At 37.7% G+C, this 19,025-nt stretch overlaps 1 protein-coding gene across 1 annotated transcript in view; it reads right to left on the bottom strand.

Annotated features, from left to right (window-relative positions):
- The window catches only part of PEX7 (peroxisomal biogenesis factor 7), a 41,228-nt gene that overhangs the window by 6,263 nt on the left and 15,940 nt on the right, over window positions 1–19,025 (bottom strand). The window contains exons 6-9 of the mRNA XM_030945697.1: window positions 16,517–16,623; window positions 16,010–16,123; window positions 12,959–13,014; window positions 6,544–6,643 (exon numbers count right to left, since the gene is read on the bottom strand). Coding sequence (XP_030801557.1) covers window positions 6,544–6,643; window positions 12,959–13,014; window positions 16,010–16,123; window positions 16,517–16,623 — 377 coding nt within the window. The remainder of the gene's footprint in view (window positions 1–6,543; window positions 6,644–12,958; window positions 13,015–16,009; window positions 16,124–16,516; window positions 16,624–19,025) is intronic.

The following is a 19,025-nucleotide window of genomic DNA, read 5'->3' as shown; positions in this document are numbered from 1 at the left end:
CAGGGCAATCCACTCAGTCTAGTGCAATTACCTGCATGACATTCTGCCTCTTTACTCTTCAGAAGAAGCAAGAGAACAAGAGAAAACTCCCAAGTTAGCCACCAACTTTTTTATTCAGCACTTGAAGGCACAATAAATCTGCTAGCATAATCAAGATTAAATATATTCAAAAGAGCAACTAAAAAGTTAAGAGTTCAATTACCCTTTATGAAAGGGTTTAATCAGAACAAAGTACAGCCCTCTCTAGATTAGTATCTCCAGAACTATCTTGGTGCCACTGAGTTCCCAGAGTGCTCATAATGAATCACGTGATAATATGTAAATGTGCCTGAGAGAGACCCATTTCTCAGCTTCTCCCCATCCCATTTTCAAATGAGACCTGTCTTTTCTTTTTTCTGTAGAAGAGCCAGCAGAAAAAAAAAATCAGTTCTTGACTCTCATTAGTTGTGTTTCCCTTCCTCTTTTAGTTTCTTAGCTTCTGTGTCTTGTCAAACATAACTTAATGGTCTATTTATATCATTATTACATGTTTTTGAGGGATCCTGAACATCCTCTAAGCTTGTGGGATGGAGATTAATTGAAGATAAAGCAAGCTATTAGGTTTGCTACTCATCAAATTATTTTCACAGGTGAACATTAAAACTAATTGGTCAAGTCCATAATGGATCATGCATGAGTTTAAACTCATTCAATACCTATTTTCTTCTAGAAAATCTGGACCACTACTGTGGCCTGTTTGGTTAGCAGTTGCCAGAGTGAAGTGCATGATGCCAACCTTTACATGAGAATGAAAGTGATGGGAGTTTGCAAATAAAACTTTTTATTTTCAATGTTCAGTAACACCATATTTTTTTTATTTACTTTTAAGAAAACACACTTTGATTTAATTATTATTTCCAGTAAAGACAAAATGAAACAAACCCGGAACAGAACTTCTTATAAAGATCTAGGTTAAAATTAGAGTTATCAGAAACAGATGCTCCAAATGCTGCTTAAAAATCCATTTATTTCTTAAGGAAAAAAAGAGATAAGAAACATGAGGGGCATTATTTTTCACATTGCAGAGATACGTCACAAAGAACTGATCTAAGAAGCCAAGAGCTGTCTCATCATTTGTTCTGTTGCTCTGATAGGGGTAACAGGAAGATAACTTGGAAGTTATGCCACACACTCCTGAATCCAAATCTTCCAAGTGTGCTTTCATCAGTAAATTGTAAAGGAAATGGAGATGTGAGTTGCAGATTAGAAAAAAATCCTTGAAATCTCCATAGACTTTGTAGCAATTCCCCTGTACTCTAAAAATTAGGAGGAAGACAGTCTTCCAAGAACTAGTTTAATTGATAAGTCTATTTTAAGTTCTGTAGAAGGTATACTGGAACTGCAAAATGCCTTTCTGTGCTGATACTGACCTTGGTGACTCCAAATGCAGACAATTTCCACCAGTGAAACTGTTTTCTAATGACCCTATTTGACCTTCAAATTCATCCTTCAGCTCAGAGTTAAGTTCAGTTCCTTCCTTTTGGGATATAATCACAAATAATCATAAGCCAAACACTATTTTCAGTAACAGCTGCAACAACCTGCTGTCTTCCCCTGAGTTTCACTTGTGCAATTCACTGGGACTTCTCAAATGTTTACCGGTCATGCAGGAGAGTAACAGAATCCAGTACACTGAGTAAAAGATGGGGCTCACAGAAGCAGCAAGTATTTGTAAGCCATTGCACCAAATAAAATGCACAAGCAATACATTTATTGAGTAAGAAAGTACTGTCTCCTATCCTCCCCAGTACTTCTGTATCAAAATTGATTTTCCTCTCCAAACACTTGCAGCTTTTACAAAATTGTGATGCCTGACAGAAACCTTTCCAAACACCAAAAACTCTTGCTGACAATGGCAAATAGTGACCATTACTCATGAGTGCCTGGCTTTACTTACACAGTGAAAGTTTAATTTTCACAGTTTGGGAAAGACATACAGTAAGCACCACTAAGAAATATCTCCTTCTTTTAGCCCCTCCAACTCAGTAAGGTGTTCAGATTGATTTAACACTTGCAGCTAGTAAAATCTGATATTTTATGCAAAAATCCACTCTGAAATTAGGTAAGTAGGTTCTTTTTATCTCAAAGAATCAAAGAAAGTGTATAACTTCAGTAGCATCCTAGAGAAGGACCATAAGGAGAGACTAAAATGAAGTACAGATAGTGTTATAATTATAGCAGTAGCATAGCCACAACAGCTGGGTGGAAGCTATCAGGTCCTTAGTAATTAAGTGTAAAAGATAAGAGCAAGTGATCAAAAGAAAAAAAGCAGAGAGTATCTGTTCTTCTGTACATTTCCACAAGATGTAACTCCACTTTTATATGGAACAATCAACATTTCTGGGCCTCTTGAGCATCCACAATTACTTTAAATGAACAGCAAAATACATAGCCAAACAGCCTTACTAAAGACATCATCTGCATTTATATTTGGCTATACTGGTTAAGCCAGCTTCTGCAGCCCCTCCTGTCCCTTCTGCTTCCTGCGTTGGCACAGTTAATGCAGCACACTGCAAAAGCTGCACAAAGAAAACAAGCAGAACAAACCTGCACACCAAAACTTGACAATGATCAAAAATTTCCCCATAAAGCTGGATGAATTTAGAACTAGATTTCAAGCCACCTTCAGGGCATGCAGGTCAACTGTATATAGTTTGGCCATGGCCTCCCTCCAGCTAGTAAGAAATTACAGCTTTAAAATTTTAGTGATGCAGGATACGATCAGTTTCACTAGATCAGCAGACCAATGCAAGCACTTCTTCTCAGTACCACTGGCCATGTGCAAGGAAGGAGCAGACAGTGGCTGGGCAGAACATGCTGATGACACCCCACAGCTTTAGGAAGAAGAGAGTGGAAGTTCAGGAAGGCCAAATCACAAGGCCAGTGTAACACAGGGCACAAGAGCCACGGGTACCACACTGGTACCACCACTGTCTCCATAATATGGGGTACTGTGTGTGTGTCATGGTTTAATCCCTGCCAGCAACTGAGTACCACACTGCTGCTCACTCACCCCGACCCCACCAGGTTGCATGGGGAGGAGAATTGTGGCCAGAACTATCTGGTTTTAAAAACTGCATACTCTTAATGTTGCTGACAGGGTAAACAGACTTTCTCAGTTCTTAATACTATACAACATCACAAATTTAACAGATTTTTGGTGCTTAGGGTCTTGTCACTGTTCTCATATGTGCCTAGGCTACTTTGGCTGAAAGCTGGAGTTGGGAGTATTTTCTCCTGGAAAACATGCCTGGCAAACTCTCACAGCAGCACTTGCAGTTTAACAGAGAAATACACTGAATATCCTAAGGATCATTTCTGTTAATGCTTTGCAGCGCAAAATGAACATTTTTCTATGCACCTGAAAGTTTCTTTGTTGTCTCAAATTTCTATGAATCTGATACTAACATTATAGTGGGGGAAAAAACCCTAAACCAAACAACATCTGAGTTTCAAAATGCAAAGCTTTCAAAAAACACCTACTTTACATAGAGGCAGATAATCCAAAATAGATACTAGAATATTCAATTAAGCACAAAGGAGTTTACAGTTTCATCTAGCTAATACTAGTGGGTCTCTTCACATTCCTTATGACCAGATTTTTTTCCACGTTGCCTCCCTTAGCACAAGAACCAGCTTGTACCTCTCTGCCTGAGGGTTCTGTTCAAAGCTCAATCAGTTCCACAGGAATGTCTTGTAATTCCTAGATTACTAGCTACTTAATCACAATATCTATTCTGAACACTTTCAATAATGCATATAATTTTTCCTTGATGTGTAAAAAAATGCTTCAAAAATGCTGAAGTTCACTGTGCAAAGTCAAAGAAAATATAATCTGTCTAGACAACAAAAGATATCATTAAGAATGAAAGCAAAGGTTAATGACCAAAATGGTACTTAATTTGAGCATAAATGAATAGCTTCTCCATTATAAATAAAATACCCTGCATTCTCCCTGGATCCTTCTCTTTCTCCCTGGAGGAGAGAAGCAGTTCAAATCTGAAGCCACAACTCCTTATAAAGCAAACAGTGAAAATCACAAATCATGCAAAAAAATGAAAAAAACAAATAAAGGAGGTCATAATCAGATTTATAAAGAACAAAGACAACCTACTTATTGAGAACAGCAGCATAAAATTTAAGCAAATAATCTTTGTTGGACGGATGCAGAAGCCAGGGAAAGACTCCAAGGGCTCATACTGGAAGCAACTATTCAGCAGGTGCTCATAGAATCATAGAATGGTTTGGGCTGGAAGGGACCTTAAAGACCATCTAGTTCAAACCTCTCCCCAACATGCACAAGGATACCTTTCACTAGACCAGGTTATTCCAAGTCCCTTTCAGCCTGGCCTTGATCTCTTCCATCCATAACTCTGGGTAGCCTGTTCCAGTGTCTCATCACCCTCACAGTAAAGAATTTCTCCCTTATACCTACCAATGATCTCTCAGTTTGAAGCCATTACCCCTTGCCCTATGTCCTTGTAAAATGTTCCTTTCCAGTTCTCTTGGAGGATCCCTTTAGGTACTGGAAGGCTGCTACAAGGTCTCCCTGGAGCCTTGTCTTTTCCAGGCTGAACAACCCCAACTCTCTCAGCCTGTCTTTGTATGAGAGATGCTTCAGCCCTCTGATCATCTTCATGGCCTTTCTCTGGACTCATTCCAAGAGGTCCATGTCCTACTCAGAGCTGAACAAAGTATACTCAAGGTGATGTCTCATGGGTCTTCCTATAAAAATGGGGGCTATGTTTCCCTTGTGTTCACTCCTTAAGTTGGTCAGAGTTTAATTTTATCACAGATTTTTAAACTTCTTTAAAAAAACCCATTCACAATTTGCATTGCTGTGATATCCAACCCTCACAATACATTAAATCAACTCAATGGAAAAAAACAGAGGAATGTCAAAGCTGTTGCAAATGCCAAACTTCTGTCTGGAACGCACATTGGCACTCAGTAAATATGGATATGTATCCCAGATTTATAGATTTTTTGCACTAAGTCCAACATCAGACTTGTAGAATTTCTGTGTGAGAAAAGAAGATACCTGAATGCACAAATGTCCTAGTGTTGATGGGTATGCACACCATCATTTTCCTTTTTTCGAGGTAAAAGTGCATGTGCATTTTTCTTTCAATTCATTATCTACCATGAAGCAATGGGCTTGTAGTCAAAGTAATCACATCCTCAATACAAAATGAAAGAAAAAATCTTCTCTCTTCATTCAGACCAAATGCAAACCCACACCAACTTCATGGAAAACTGAGCTGGGCTCAGCATATACACTGCTGTGAGACTGTGAAGCCCTAAATGCACTATGCTATGCTCACTGCTCCCTCTGGACCCACTGCCGCCAAATCGTACCTGTGCAGTCACTTGGGATGAAGTTTCCACCCCCAGCAGCTGGCCTTTAAGTATTCTTGCCTTGCACTGATGAAAAATAACCTGAATCTTGAAAGCTTTTTTGAGCCTTACAAATTCCCCCATGTTCACAGCACGGCCTCGTGTATAGTTACTGCACCACCACTGAAGCAACAGAATTTAAGGAACAACCAACCACACAGAAAATCCATCAAGCTATCATTTAACTAGAATGATTCCATGTGCAGTAAGTTAAGTATTTGGCCAAACTTACACCCTTCTCCTGTGTCCTTTTACCAGCAGAAATTACAATGGTTTTAATTTGCTTTGTCCAAACAGAATGTGAATGCAGATGTTACCATTTTTATCTGGGGTAAAAAATATCATTTTACTGTGAATTTGAGAAGAATCTAGATGTAAACTATATCTCTGGCATGTTAAATAGTGCATTAATAACAGTTAATATCTTTACAGTAATTTTTGTGCAGAAAACTAAAGGCTTTCTCATTTTAAAGCAAAAAATTCACTTAATTTTTCAAAGTTTCTTGTCTAAAAATCATACTACCAAAGAAGAATCGTCTGTTTACAAAACAGAAATAACTGTAGTAACAGAAGGAGAGGGGAGTCCTTACAGAACCAGTACACAAATAGGGGCTAGTGATAAAATAGGTTCTACTTATTCCCTTTAATAGCTGAGGGTATTTGAATTTCAGCCACAGATTAAGCCTCTCCTAGTCCTCTAAACAGTATGCCAAACTAGGTCTAGGCATCATGTGTGACACTACCAACATTTAACTTGACAATTTAAGTAGATGGAAGAAACTCTGTATCTCAGCTTAGTGTTCTAGACTATTCTCTATTCTTCCTTCTGAAACAAAATACCTCATTTTCCCAGAGCTCACTATGGCTTTCGGTTATCTGATTTTGCAGTCTTGTCTGTTCTGCCCTCCTCTCCTACCCAATGCAAGGAACTGCCTCACAAATAAAAATGGACCTGAAATGAGGTTTATTTGATAAGCATTCAGCCAGACTCGCTTCCAGAAGCTTACTGCAATCTGGTGACTTATTCAGGATCTGAGTCCTGCAGCCCAGTCACGACCACAGTGCCTATAACAGGCAAGTGAACAGTACATGCATCCCAGCTCTTACCTGACCACGGTTGTGAAGACTTAAATCAAGACCACATGCAAATTCAGTGTGATGCTCAACTGTTTCCAGCAAAGGATTAGGCTTGGAAAAGTCCCAGAATCTACACAGAAAATAAAGAAGGGAGAGAGAAAGGGAAAAAAAAATCAAACAAACCACAATTAAAGTAATTGAAAGGCCATTTCAAAAATATAATGCAAGATATTGACGAATCTGTTGCTACCAGGGTATTTAAAAAAGCAAACTCATCCACTTAGGAAACATTACAAATCATACTCCTGGTAAAACCATCTGCTGATCTGCATAAATTAAACCCCACTGGGCAAAGCCATCTTTGTGTCCTGTTGCAGAAACTGATATCAAAGTTGGCACCAAGGAGCAGTCGTTGGGACATCAGTAAAAGAGAAGAAAAAACGTAGGCTAGAATATATTTCTTGATGGCTGGGGAATTTTATCCCTGAAAGATATTAGCACAACTTGTGATTTTTCTCAGTTTTTGGCATCATTAACTATGGGGTCTTTATTTAAATAAAAATTACACACTCATTCAGAGATCTCAGTCATGCACATAGTCAAATTTGAGACTGTGTTCCTGTAAAACAGAATTTAGTATTATAATTTAGTAACAAATTTGTACTACACAGATCAGCTGCCTTACACAGTTAATTCCACTAGTTTATGTTTTAAAAATAAATTTTTCTTTTGAGCTTTGGTTTATAAAAAATACTTAGAAAATTACAATTCTGAGGTCCTCTACTTCCCCCACCTACTGTCCCAATAGATGCAGCATCCATCAAAGCAATTAACAGGAAATATGAGAGATGTAAGAGTAGATGGGATTAAAACAGAGGTAAAAGGCAACCAGCCACGAAAAAAGGATTCAAACACAGAACTTCCAGATAATAACACACTGACAAAACCCCGTATGCTAGCACAGAACAAAGATTTATTTCTCTTTCTTGTGTTGTATACACCACTGAGAAAAGTCCACAGGCTGCACAGCACAGCACATTTTGTGGGCTGTCAGCTGTAATCAAATTTTCTACAGCCCGCATTTTCACACAGGGGTCAATTATATGCTTTACTACTTCTGCAACAGCCATAGAGGTCTCTTTGCCTTGCCTTTATTGGGAAAAGTGACAATACTTAATAAGAACAGCTCATTATCAGACCAACTGCAGTGGAAGTACTGTAAGTTCAAACCAATTCAGGGAAAATAGCAAACACTGGAGCCAGCAGGGTCAGTTTGTTTAATATGTAGATGTTATCTCCTTCATAAACAAGGAGAGTGGTATCAGCACAATGGCTATGCCATAGCAACAACCCTCTTAATTTTTTCCTAGTACCTGAGATCTAAAATAAACAACTTATTTTGCAGGAGAGAGGAGCAAAAGACCATTTCAGCATTTTCATCCTCCCACATTTGTTCACAAGAAGGTAAGGAAACAAATCTTTTTGTTTCTAAGTAATAGTGTTAGCCTTCCTTGCCACATGAGCTCTCTAATAATTCTTGAAAGACAGATGCTCATAACTGAAAACTACGATTAAAGGAGATAACTTTAGATCTACATGAATAAAGAACCTAAAAATACCTTTTGATCAATTTAAAAAATAGCAGGACAACAGTGTTTGTTATATGAAGTCATGTTGTAAAGAAGCAGTTTAGAGATCAAGAGTACTGCAACTTAGTTCAAGTTCAACAGACTGACTGGAAGCTTTGATACCTTTTTTTAATATATAAATAATTACTAGTGAAAGCTCAAAAAATTGTTCATTCTCAGGACTGAGAACCATTGATGGCAAATTAATGATAGTTCTCATAACAACTTTGCACTCCAAAGCGAGAAACACTGGTCTATTGCACAGCTTCCAAAACCACCATGGTGACAGCAATGCTTTCCTCAGAGTCAACTTCCACCACATTCTGCAGACTGAGAGGGCAATGCAATTTTTCTAAGACACTGTTTACCACAGCAGGAAGGCTGTACAGGAAAATGAAGATGCATTCACAGCACAAGTAGGTGTGCTTGAATTATTTCAGTTGTAAGTGTATCTACAGAGTTAGCAGCATGAACTTAAAGCACAGGCCAGACAACCACATAGGCTTTTAGGGTCCCTTACAGCTTTGTACAGCCTGTACAATCACAGGTATGTCACTTAAACTGTTATTTTTACCCATATTATGTATGAATTCACAACTTCAGTCACATCTGCACTGATCACAAAACCCCAAAACCTAGGAGTGCATTTTCTTAAACTTTTAAGGCTGGAATTGTTAAAAATATAAATTCTCCCTCATTTCTCTACAGTTTCTTTGTTTTACATGTACTTGGCATGCAATTCATCAGCTGCACATATATTGCATGTGCAGAATAAGTGGACTGCTTATTCTGAACAAGGTATTATGAGAAGAGAAAAAGCCCGTCAAGTTATGGATTTTGTACTTTGTACCACCCATAGCAGTGTCACAAAGACCTGTGCTCCCTGATCAATTCACTTTTACCAACCCAAATATAGTCTGTCCTCCATATCTTCTACCTTGTCCTCACCCCCACTCTACCCTTACCAAGTGCCCCTGCACCTTCACTACTGGTTGGGAAAAAAGAGGTAGCAAGTATCATTCCAGATCCAGTGTCTGTACAACGCATGTGTTGTGACAGCCTGTTGCTGCATGATGAGGTGCTAGCAGATCACTAAGATGATTACTTGTGGTGTTGAATTCATGCTACGTCTCTTACCTTCCTTAAGGCAGTACTTGGGGTTTCCCTCTCTTGCGTGCTTATGAGTTTCCATTAAATTTGTAAAAGCTTAAAGCTTTGTAAATTTAGACTACAAGTTTCCTGTTAAATCTACTTAAGTTTTCAACAGGTTGAAAAGTTACTCCAGGAAATGATTCTATGAAAATGCACAGATGGAAACACAAAGAACAACTCATCAAGGCTACATCCTTCTGGGTAAGGAAAAAATATTAATGATAAATATTTATTCCTGAAAGCTTTACTGATGCTCTTAGGCAACACGATGTCTTCATACATAATATTTTTAGGTGGGTGTGAAGCAGATGTTTAGAGGGTGCTTTCCATAAAAGCCCACTCAACGACTAATGCTAGCATTCACACACAACCACACCAAGCACAAGTCACAGTGGCATGTGGATGTATAAAGCCAAGAACCTTTCAAGAGCAACACAGAACCCAGTGCCAGTTTACTACATGTGTATCACACAATTCATTCCCCTGCTCCTATTCTCTAATTCCTGCTCTGACTTGTAAAAGTTCTTCCTGCAAACTAGAAAAATTTCTGTCAGAGGAGAGCTTAGTGTCAAGCTACTTTTGGATACAGGCTAATCAGGGCAATGATGTTACTTCAGGCATTAACTGGGAACATCTAACTATTTCCACACTAATATTCTGAAGAGATTATTTCATTATAGTTCCAGTGAAGTAACAGCATTATTAAGCAATTTGGGTATAGAAGGACACTTTCCATTTGAGGAAAATAAGAAAAAAAAAGCAAATGAGCAAACACCCACCTTTTCACCTTGAAGGAAAATACCAGAAAAAGAATACAAGGATAGTAAGGATACCTAGCTGAAATGAAACACAGTTTATTTTATGATCAGCCTTATTCTGTAAGATTTCTTTGTGATCCGAGTTACTGAACTTGTACACAGTGATGGAGAGCTGGAGGTAGTGGTTTACCTTACAGTGTGTTGCAGAGATCATGTCCAGTATACTACAACTTTTAACAAAAATTGCCTTTCTGCCTTAGGGATAAGCTTTTGCGACTATGATCCAAGATCTGGCCTGATACCAGCTTAATGAAGCTCTATAATTTATCAGCTCTTCTGTTTAGATTTTGGTGAGCACTGTCTGTGACTAATGCACCAAGATTTCTTTTTTATACAGAAGAGTCCAAAAATACAAAATGGTGATTCCAGTAAAAGATGACACTGGTGTTCTTCCAAACTGAATTTTGACAGAGATAGCATTTAAGAATATGCCTGCAGACTTAAAGTAGTTCTGGAAATGTTACATTACTTTGTGTATTTCCTGGCATTTTAATGATTCATTTGTGTTCAATCTGCTCTTTAATTAGCCTACATTTTTTTCTGAGCTCTTCCAAAGAGTAAGGAAATGGTACAGAAAACATTTGTCTGAATGAAGCATTTACTGGATAGGGATTATAAATCATTATACCAAGGTATGTAAAAACTCAAATTCAAATCAACATCCTCTTTTTCTCAGCTCCCAGTGTCAAGCTGGCATGTGAATTAGGTTTCTTTTCAGTAGCTTGACTACAGTGCTCACATTCAATGATGACACTATTTGCAAAGGAGTAAGCTAAGCATTGTTAACTTTGTTTTCAACCTACTATTTTTTCTTTTAGATATCCAGTTGTGATTATGTGCCAAACTAGCAGTATGACCTGAAATAAACAAAACCCCTGCTTCTTACATGGTAGTTTGATAATCTGAACTAATACTTGCAGCTGTGTGGTTAAAGTATAAAGCTTCAGTAACTTTTAAGATTACAGAACTCCGATAGTAAAGGATTGCTCCAACACTGTGCTCTATTCTGTTACCTACTATAAACTAATGCTTGCAGGTAATTCTGAGCTTCAAACAGACACACCAAAGAATATAAATGAACAATATCATAAACTGCTATTAAAACAACACTGCAGTGATTCTATTTTTAAGGGGCTGCCATACCATGCTGTTCTAAGAATCAAAATTTAGCACCCCCACCACCACCACCAAATGGGGCTAAAAAGTCACAGGCCTTGAGCAGATTCAACAAGATCCATAATTAATTCCATGTACTAGAATCCCTACTTCTCTTCCACCTTGTATATACTGATCAAGGATTTTTACTCTGAAATTGAAATGTATGTGTATGTGTGCATATATTCACATCCATGTGTGTGTGGGGTACATGTATGTGCACATATGACAGGATGTGAGCATGTATGTACATGTGGAGTCTATGGTGCATCCAGTAAAATGACACTATGTGGTAGAGGTACAATATACTCTTTAAAAGAGATGTTCCCAAATTCTTATGGCAACAATTTTCCTCCATTATACAGAATATTCTGCTTGTGATACCTTTTAAAGACTTTCACCTGGCCTTCTCTGTTGTTTATTCACTCATACCAAATCCAACAGTTTTAGAAAACTGTTAAAAATCTTTATTTGATCTCTTCAAGTCTGCTGTCTCCCCTTAGTAATGACAAGTAAATCTTTGAACAGAAAAATTATGCCTAGAGTGAATTTTGTGAAGAGGTCCCCAAGCTCTACATTTATAGACATGATGCTTTGTGAGCGAGTAGCTCTCTCCACCTTTGCTGACAATTTCCACATAGGAAAATGTCAGAGCTGACATTGAGCTGAAATTGCACTAGATTTCAGTACTGCATGAAGCACATTAGCACCAAACCTGAAGGATATATAACTGGTGTCAAAAGGGGGAAGAGCATGACAATACAATCAAATCACTTCAATGCTTGATGGGTTAACTTCGTGATGCAACTTTATATGATGCTACGGCAGAAGACTGGATAGATTTATGATTTAGCAACACATACAGGCACTGAGAATTAGCAACAGAACCCTCTGGCAAAAGAACCTCTCTAGGTCCGGTGTCAGACCAATTAGGACACAACCAGAAGTGACATTACTTGAGATAATCTGGACAAGTGGGATAACTTTGCAGTCCTTTATGGAAGCAAGAGGGCTTCTCCCATTTCTTAATGTACTGCCTACTACATTCAGTCCATGTTAGAAAATTAAAATGTAGATCAAAGAACTTGGTTGACGTATTCGGGAATATTTTATAGTGTACTGACTTGTGATACCATGTATCTTAGAGAAATCCCAGTATCAAATCAAACTTCTTTAGGACTTTGAATTAGCTTTAAAACAATGGTACTATGAGATCCTCAGCAGTATCAGATATACTGAGCAACCAGGGGAACTTGCAGAAGTACTGTCTAAAGAGTTTCAGCATACACACTATGGAACACTACTAAAGCTTCCTCAGATACTGGTAGGACAAAAATTTTGCTCATAAAAGGTCTAAATAAAAATGTGTCACAGAAACGTATGAATTCACCCAACTAATTTAATTTAAGAGGGCATTACCTTCTTATCAGACATTATCACAGCTGGATGCAACTATGTTCAGTAGAGTGATGTGAAAAGGATTGCAGAAAGCATCCGACAGAGCAGATATTGCTCAGCAGAGTGACTGAGCTGGCCTTTAAGTGACAAACCCATGTGTTTTCAACATAGCTTATGAAGCATCTGACAGCAACATTAAGTGCTCTCCACTATATCCACTCTGGAACTATTTTCTATTGCAAGCCATATTAAAATAGATCACCTTTCTGGTTTTATCTAGAGAAAATACTGTACCTTACAGTAAAATCATAGGAGCAAGAGGCCAATATAGTTGCATGGAATGGTGAAAACTGCAAGAAAACAAAACAACTTTTAAAGTTAAAACATTGTGAACATACACAGGCTTACTGTAAGCAGCAAGTTATCAAAGTTTAACCACTTAAATGGTTTTGGTTCATACGACATCATGCTGCAACAAAACAGACTACATCAATGTATTTCTCCCCCATGCTTCTAATTACAAGGAATCATAGAATTAATATCACAAGGAACGCTCTGTGGGATCCTGTTTTGCTTAGATTTCATTACAGCAGTACCAAATAACTCTGCTGTAAAGTTAAGAAGTTCTGCAACAGTCATATAAACAGTCATTAAGTTCTGCTTTTGGCTAATAGACTAAGTTTCATCTTGTTATATAAATCAAGTTTCAAATCAGCTATGTGACCAGTTAATTATTTTAAGAGACAAAATCTGTGCCATACTGCAGAGAATATATATTACCATCATCAATTCTATATCCCACAATTTTGAAATTATTTATACAAATGGGAAAATTGGAGATAAGTGGAAAAACTGAAGGGAAAATAACATCACTTCATGATTTCCCCCTCTCCTACAGGGCATTTTACAGGATACACTCTTCCATGGACTCTTGCAGACTGGGTTAACAACTGCAGCAAAAGAAGGATGCAGTTATGCAAAAATTATTCATCTCAGCTCTAGATTTTTGCAACCTTCAGTTTCCAACTATTTTAAAATCTGTACTTCTCAGCAAGAAATACATCAAGCCACTGACATAACTTGAGTTTGAAATGCAGGTCCCCCCACACTGTGGTGGTGCACAGTTAAGTCTTCCTGCAAGACTTCTAATATTATTCACAGCAACTACAAAGTCAAAAGTTAAGTCTAGGCTATTGCCACAACTGCCCAAGTTGTCAAGAGAGCAATGTATGTTGATGGCTGCTGAAGTGTGCTGACAGAGCTCTCTTTATTATAGCAGAATTGAGGAATGTGCATGCTGGAACTTGAACCTCTGCTGACTTCCTGCAATTTTTTTTGAGGGGAAAAAAACTCCAAAATAAAATGGGTTCTGCATCCTCAGGAAAATAAATAATAGAGGGGAAGAAGTCTAATGGGCAACAAAAAACAATGGTACACTTTCCATAAGCCCCCTTTGCATGTCCTCAGAGTTTAAGATAAAGCAAAACCATCCTGTCAAAGTTCTGTCATTAACCTGAAGTATCCTAGAAACTTACCTAAGCAAACTCTATCAAAATACTTAGCAGAGTGCTACACATGCAAGTTGAAAGAAATTGCATACTGTCTTTTTGCTACAAGAGAAAATTCTGTTCAATTTAACTGTAAGATACTACAGTTTTATCATCTGCCTGCTATACAGGCAGAAGATACCACCACATCATCCATCCTGACTCCAACATATCCAAATATCTTTTTAGGTAAACTTGAAAATTATAACTGTGTTTCAGTGTAAGATATTGAAGCCGGCTAAGAACGTGAGGATCAAATGCACCAACATCAAAAATCACCCAAAAATAATTCCAGATGACCTCAGTGCACTGATAATGCCCTGTACTGCAGTGAAAGACCATAAGAAATCTGCAGGAATCCGGACAGTATTGCGTTGGGTAGAATTCCTTGCCAGCCTCAGATCTGCTGCCAAGACTTGTGGTTTCCACTTTCTTTTCCACTTCAAACTGTGCACTCCTGTCCCCCTCCTTTGTGTCAAGGCTTGTAATTGTGTGGTTGAGCAACAAATTGAAACAGCTTAATGATCCAGACAGAAACTAATCACTTTCAGGGACAGGGTTTTCAGTCAGAGCCATCAGCGGCAGCTTCACAATCGCTTGTGTCAGCACAGCACAAGGGAAGGGATATCAGTAGGGCCAGCTGCCTCTATAGAGGCAGCATCCAGGTCTCTCTCTCAATTCAGTGTGACTGGTGAGTTACACCACACAAGTGGAGATAATGCACCACCTCGATGTGCTGGCCCACACTGTCATATCTTATGTGCTCAGGGACTATGTCTGTCTTGAAATGGAAGCAATAAAAGCCTAGTAAGATGGAATAGAAGTCATGTGCTCAGTACGCCTCCTTTGCACATGGATGCATCTTCTCCTATGAAAAACATTTCACAGAGCCAGGTTAGAGAATAGTCATGCAGGCATTAAATTAGAAAAAAAGTCTCAGCATCAATCACCAGCGGGGAGAACAGGCAGGGGTAGTTGGGATAAGGAGAGCAGGAGCTTCTCATGTTATCTGACTATGAAAAGGATTTGTGATACAGAGTACCTGAGTCACACCCTTTTCTGACAAATTACAAACTAAGCACAGTAACTTCTAAATATGTTAGAAACAAATCAAGGCCATGTGAAGCAAAACACCAACCCAGGATAACTTCTTTTGCCAGAAAAAGTTTATTTCCTAGAAAATATTAATAAACATACCTGTTCCAGAAAGGCTTTAAAAGAATTAGGTACTATCTCCTTTTCCAGGAGACTTTGATATTGATGTATTTGACTCTCACACTCTTTGCTAGTTTCAATGTTTCACACTGAAACACAGTTTTAGTTTTTGAGCTTACCTAAAAAGATATTTGGATACATATTTTCATACAACATGATAAAAATGTCATTCTGTGTTGAGAGCAAATTCTTATTGGTGGGTATTCTAGCTGTACACAGATCCATTTAAGTCACTTGTAGCCTTTCATGCATAAAGTTTCAAAATCCCTTTGAATGCATTAATATTTTCTTTGTATACACAAAAGTATATATTCACAATGTGTTTTGTATCTTCTCTTCTGTGAATATTGGCCCTTTGTGTAGAAAGAGAAAAGCATCATTTAAAAATGAGTAAGGGGAAGTGTTTTCCCCATCTCAAATTTCCCTTATAATTTAGCTGAAGTAACCTTCAAATCCTCTTCCAAGCCCTCTAACATCCTGTTGGTTTTTCCTTAGTTATGAGATAACATAAAATATTACTGGCTTCCAGAAAAATTTGTGTAATAATTCAGTGATGGTCACTGGGAAAAAACACACAACTTACTTTTACTCTTCTGATAGCATAGGTATGACCAAGCAAGACGAACACTGGTTGCCGGATGTTCCTCAAATCCCAGCCTTTTAAGCTACAGTCAACTGCACCGGTTACCAGCAAGTTCTGATGATTTCATAAAACACAGATACATCATGACAATTACTAAATTGTAGCAATTTATATGTTGGATACAAAAGTTAGATAAATCAAAAAATACAGATTCATAAATCATAAATGTAGTGACATCCCCAGTATGTAAATTAAAAAACAGAGAAACACAAACTGGTCTTCCATTTTTGACTACTCTGCCCACTAGAGTTAAGCAAAATCTTTGATCTCCTTGGGCTGACCATCTCTTAGAACAAAGCTCTTCTGGAGATGTAATAGTAATTTAGAGCAACAATGCAACTAGGCATGTTTTCATAAAAAGAAGATGCAATAATGTTGTAGTAAAACCCTCTGCTATTTAATGAGAGTGGTTCAATTAGCAAAACAGTGGGATGAATGGTTTTATACCTCATCATATTTGCACCAGTCACAGCTCAAGACCTCAGCCTGGTGGGCTGGTATCACAAGTTTGACTCCTGGGGTTTTCACATCCCAAATTCTTAAAGTCTGATCACCTGAAACAAAGAGAAATCGATCCAATGTTGTTGCATCAGTTACAAGTTTCAGTTAATCCATTAGTACTTAGCAGACAAGTGTTTCTTAGCTTTCTCATCTACCCCTAAAGACCTATAGCATTTGTATACACCCTTCTTACAAATTCAGTTCCTAACAGTTTGTAAAGATATTGAAAGCTGCATCAGCCGACGGGACAACTAAGCTTTTCAATTTTTAAAACTGGGATTTTAAAGCCCTGAATATTTAGCTTTGTGTCAACAAAAATGGATTCTCTAGCTCTCTAGCTGCCAAAGAGACGAAATGAATTTGAATTTATTATTATTAATATGCTTATGTTCATTCAAGAGACAAATTTCATCATTAAAAGGTGATTAAAACACTCATGATTTCTATAGGAAGCTTGTATCAATACTACCTAAATTTAAAAAACACTGTTTTATGCTGCTACTGAAGAAATTATTGATAATTCTGTATAATTATTGTTTTCATGCCCTTTATATACAAGCACTTTGATGTTTAATGCCCTGTTGGTCACTGGCTGTAAAGTACACAGCTGGGCACAAGAAAAATCATGGCTTTTTTCAAGAAACTGGCTAGAGATCAAAACCACCCCTAGAGCCACAGCAATATTCCTAACTGCACGAACCACCAGACCCTGCAGACTTCCCAAAAAAAATCCCATGAAACATTTGGGAAGTTTAAATAAATAAGGCAGAGAGAACTTGGTTCACTACATGTCACAAGCCCAGCCTTCTGACCACAGAGACCATGGGGAGCTTGCTCTGGTGTTGGCTGGCTCGTCCTCAGCCCTCAGTACTGGGAGAGATGCTGCACTCTTGGTGGATAAATTCCTCATCTGTAAGGTGGGAACAACACCCAAATTCTCCCCGTTTTCACTCCCCTCCCCTACTGCCAAGAGGAAGACTGCTGCTCAGTACAGAGATAGCACTCCTGACAATGGCACCCTGCCGCCAGCTGAAGCCTCAAACATCACTACAGAGCTTATAAAACAGGGTAACATATGGAGAGGAAGAAACACGAGCAGCAGGGTTTTGGCAAAAGAACAGGTAGCACGCCCTGGATCCACTCTCCATTAGCCTTGCTAATCTGCTTGCCTGCAGAGGACAGCTCAGTTTGAGTTTTAAGTCTTTCTGAGATATAATGGACTTCTTAAAAAGCTTTTATTTTAATTTCATCAGATAACATAGATTTGAAGGGGAAACACATATTTCATGACAGACAGCATCATTTTCCCCAAGTAAATAAATATATAAATCCAGGTGAACTAGAATGAACTGCTACAGAGATGCTACAGTAGCATTATGAGGGCCAAATGCATTTGGAAAAGTAAGTTATTCAGCCAATATCAATTTTGACACTAAATGTAAAATTGCCCCAATTACTTCTTTTTTAATAGAAAATGCTGATGCATGACAAAAGGAAAAAAATTGTTACTTTCCAGGGGTGGGATTTTTTGTTGTTGTTGTTGGTTTTGGGGTTTTTTTGTTTTTTTGTTTTTAATTTGAAAAAGCTAGACTTAGCAGTTATTAATTCTGGCTGGCACTATCAGTGAAACGTTTTTAACAGAGTAACACAACATGAAAGTGAACCTTTCTGTGAATAGAAAAGAATGATTTAAAGGCAAACAAAAGTCCAAAGTGGAAAAATCAGATTATTTTTTAAAAAAAACTGATAAAAAAAGGGCAATCCTGACACAGTGCACATTTTAACAAACTTTTTTTAACCTCAAACTTCTTTCCACCCATATATATATATTTACATTTCATTTCAACAAAAGCTGCCGTTAAAAATTTTACAATTTTCACATTTCCATGAGTACTACAAATACTGAGGATGCACTTCTACAAGATAAAGCAAAAGTAGGATAATAATAACAGAATGTACAAGGAAAACATACCTGGTACAATAATATTTATTAACAGACACTTCCAGCTGACATACCAAAATAAGCAACCAGAAAAGTACCCAACATTTCTCCCCTAAAATGTTTCTATTTTTGTAAGAAGCAGTTTCTCTATGGCAACAGATTTTTACTGGTCGGTTAGATAATTTATTATGATTTCAGAATTGTTGATACATTGTACTTGCTTTCTTTCTTTCTAATGAATATTTGTGAAATCTTGGACGAATCAATAAAACTACACAATATACACTCATCTATTCAAAACTTTTCAATTGATGCTAATCTACAAGTACATCATTCTTATACACAAGATAAAGATTGCTAATGTGAATGACAATGTCTAATAGTGAAAAGATAAAGTTTATTCAAGATTTAAATTTCATGTAGGTTTAATACTATCTTTTATATTCACAGATATATTTTACCCAAATTCATAAATCATCATCTCCAAAGTCCTGTGAGAACAACCAGCTAAGC

The sequence above is a fragment of the Camarhynchus parvulus genome, chromosome 3 (assembly GCF_901933205.1).
Source record: "Camarhynchus parvulus chromosome 3, STF_HiC, whole genome shotgun sequence".
Classification (NCBI taxonomy): Eukaryota; Metazoa; Chordata; class Aves; order Passeriformes; family Thraupidae; genus Camarhynchus; species Camarhynchus parvulus.
Note: the sequence above shows the minus strand (reverse complement) of the source record. Positions and strands in the feature narration are given on the sequence as shown.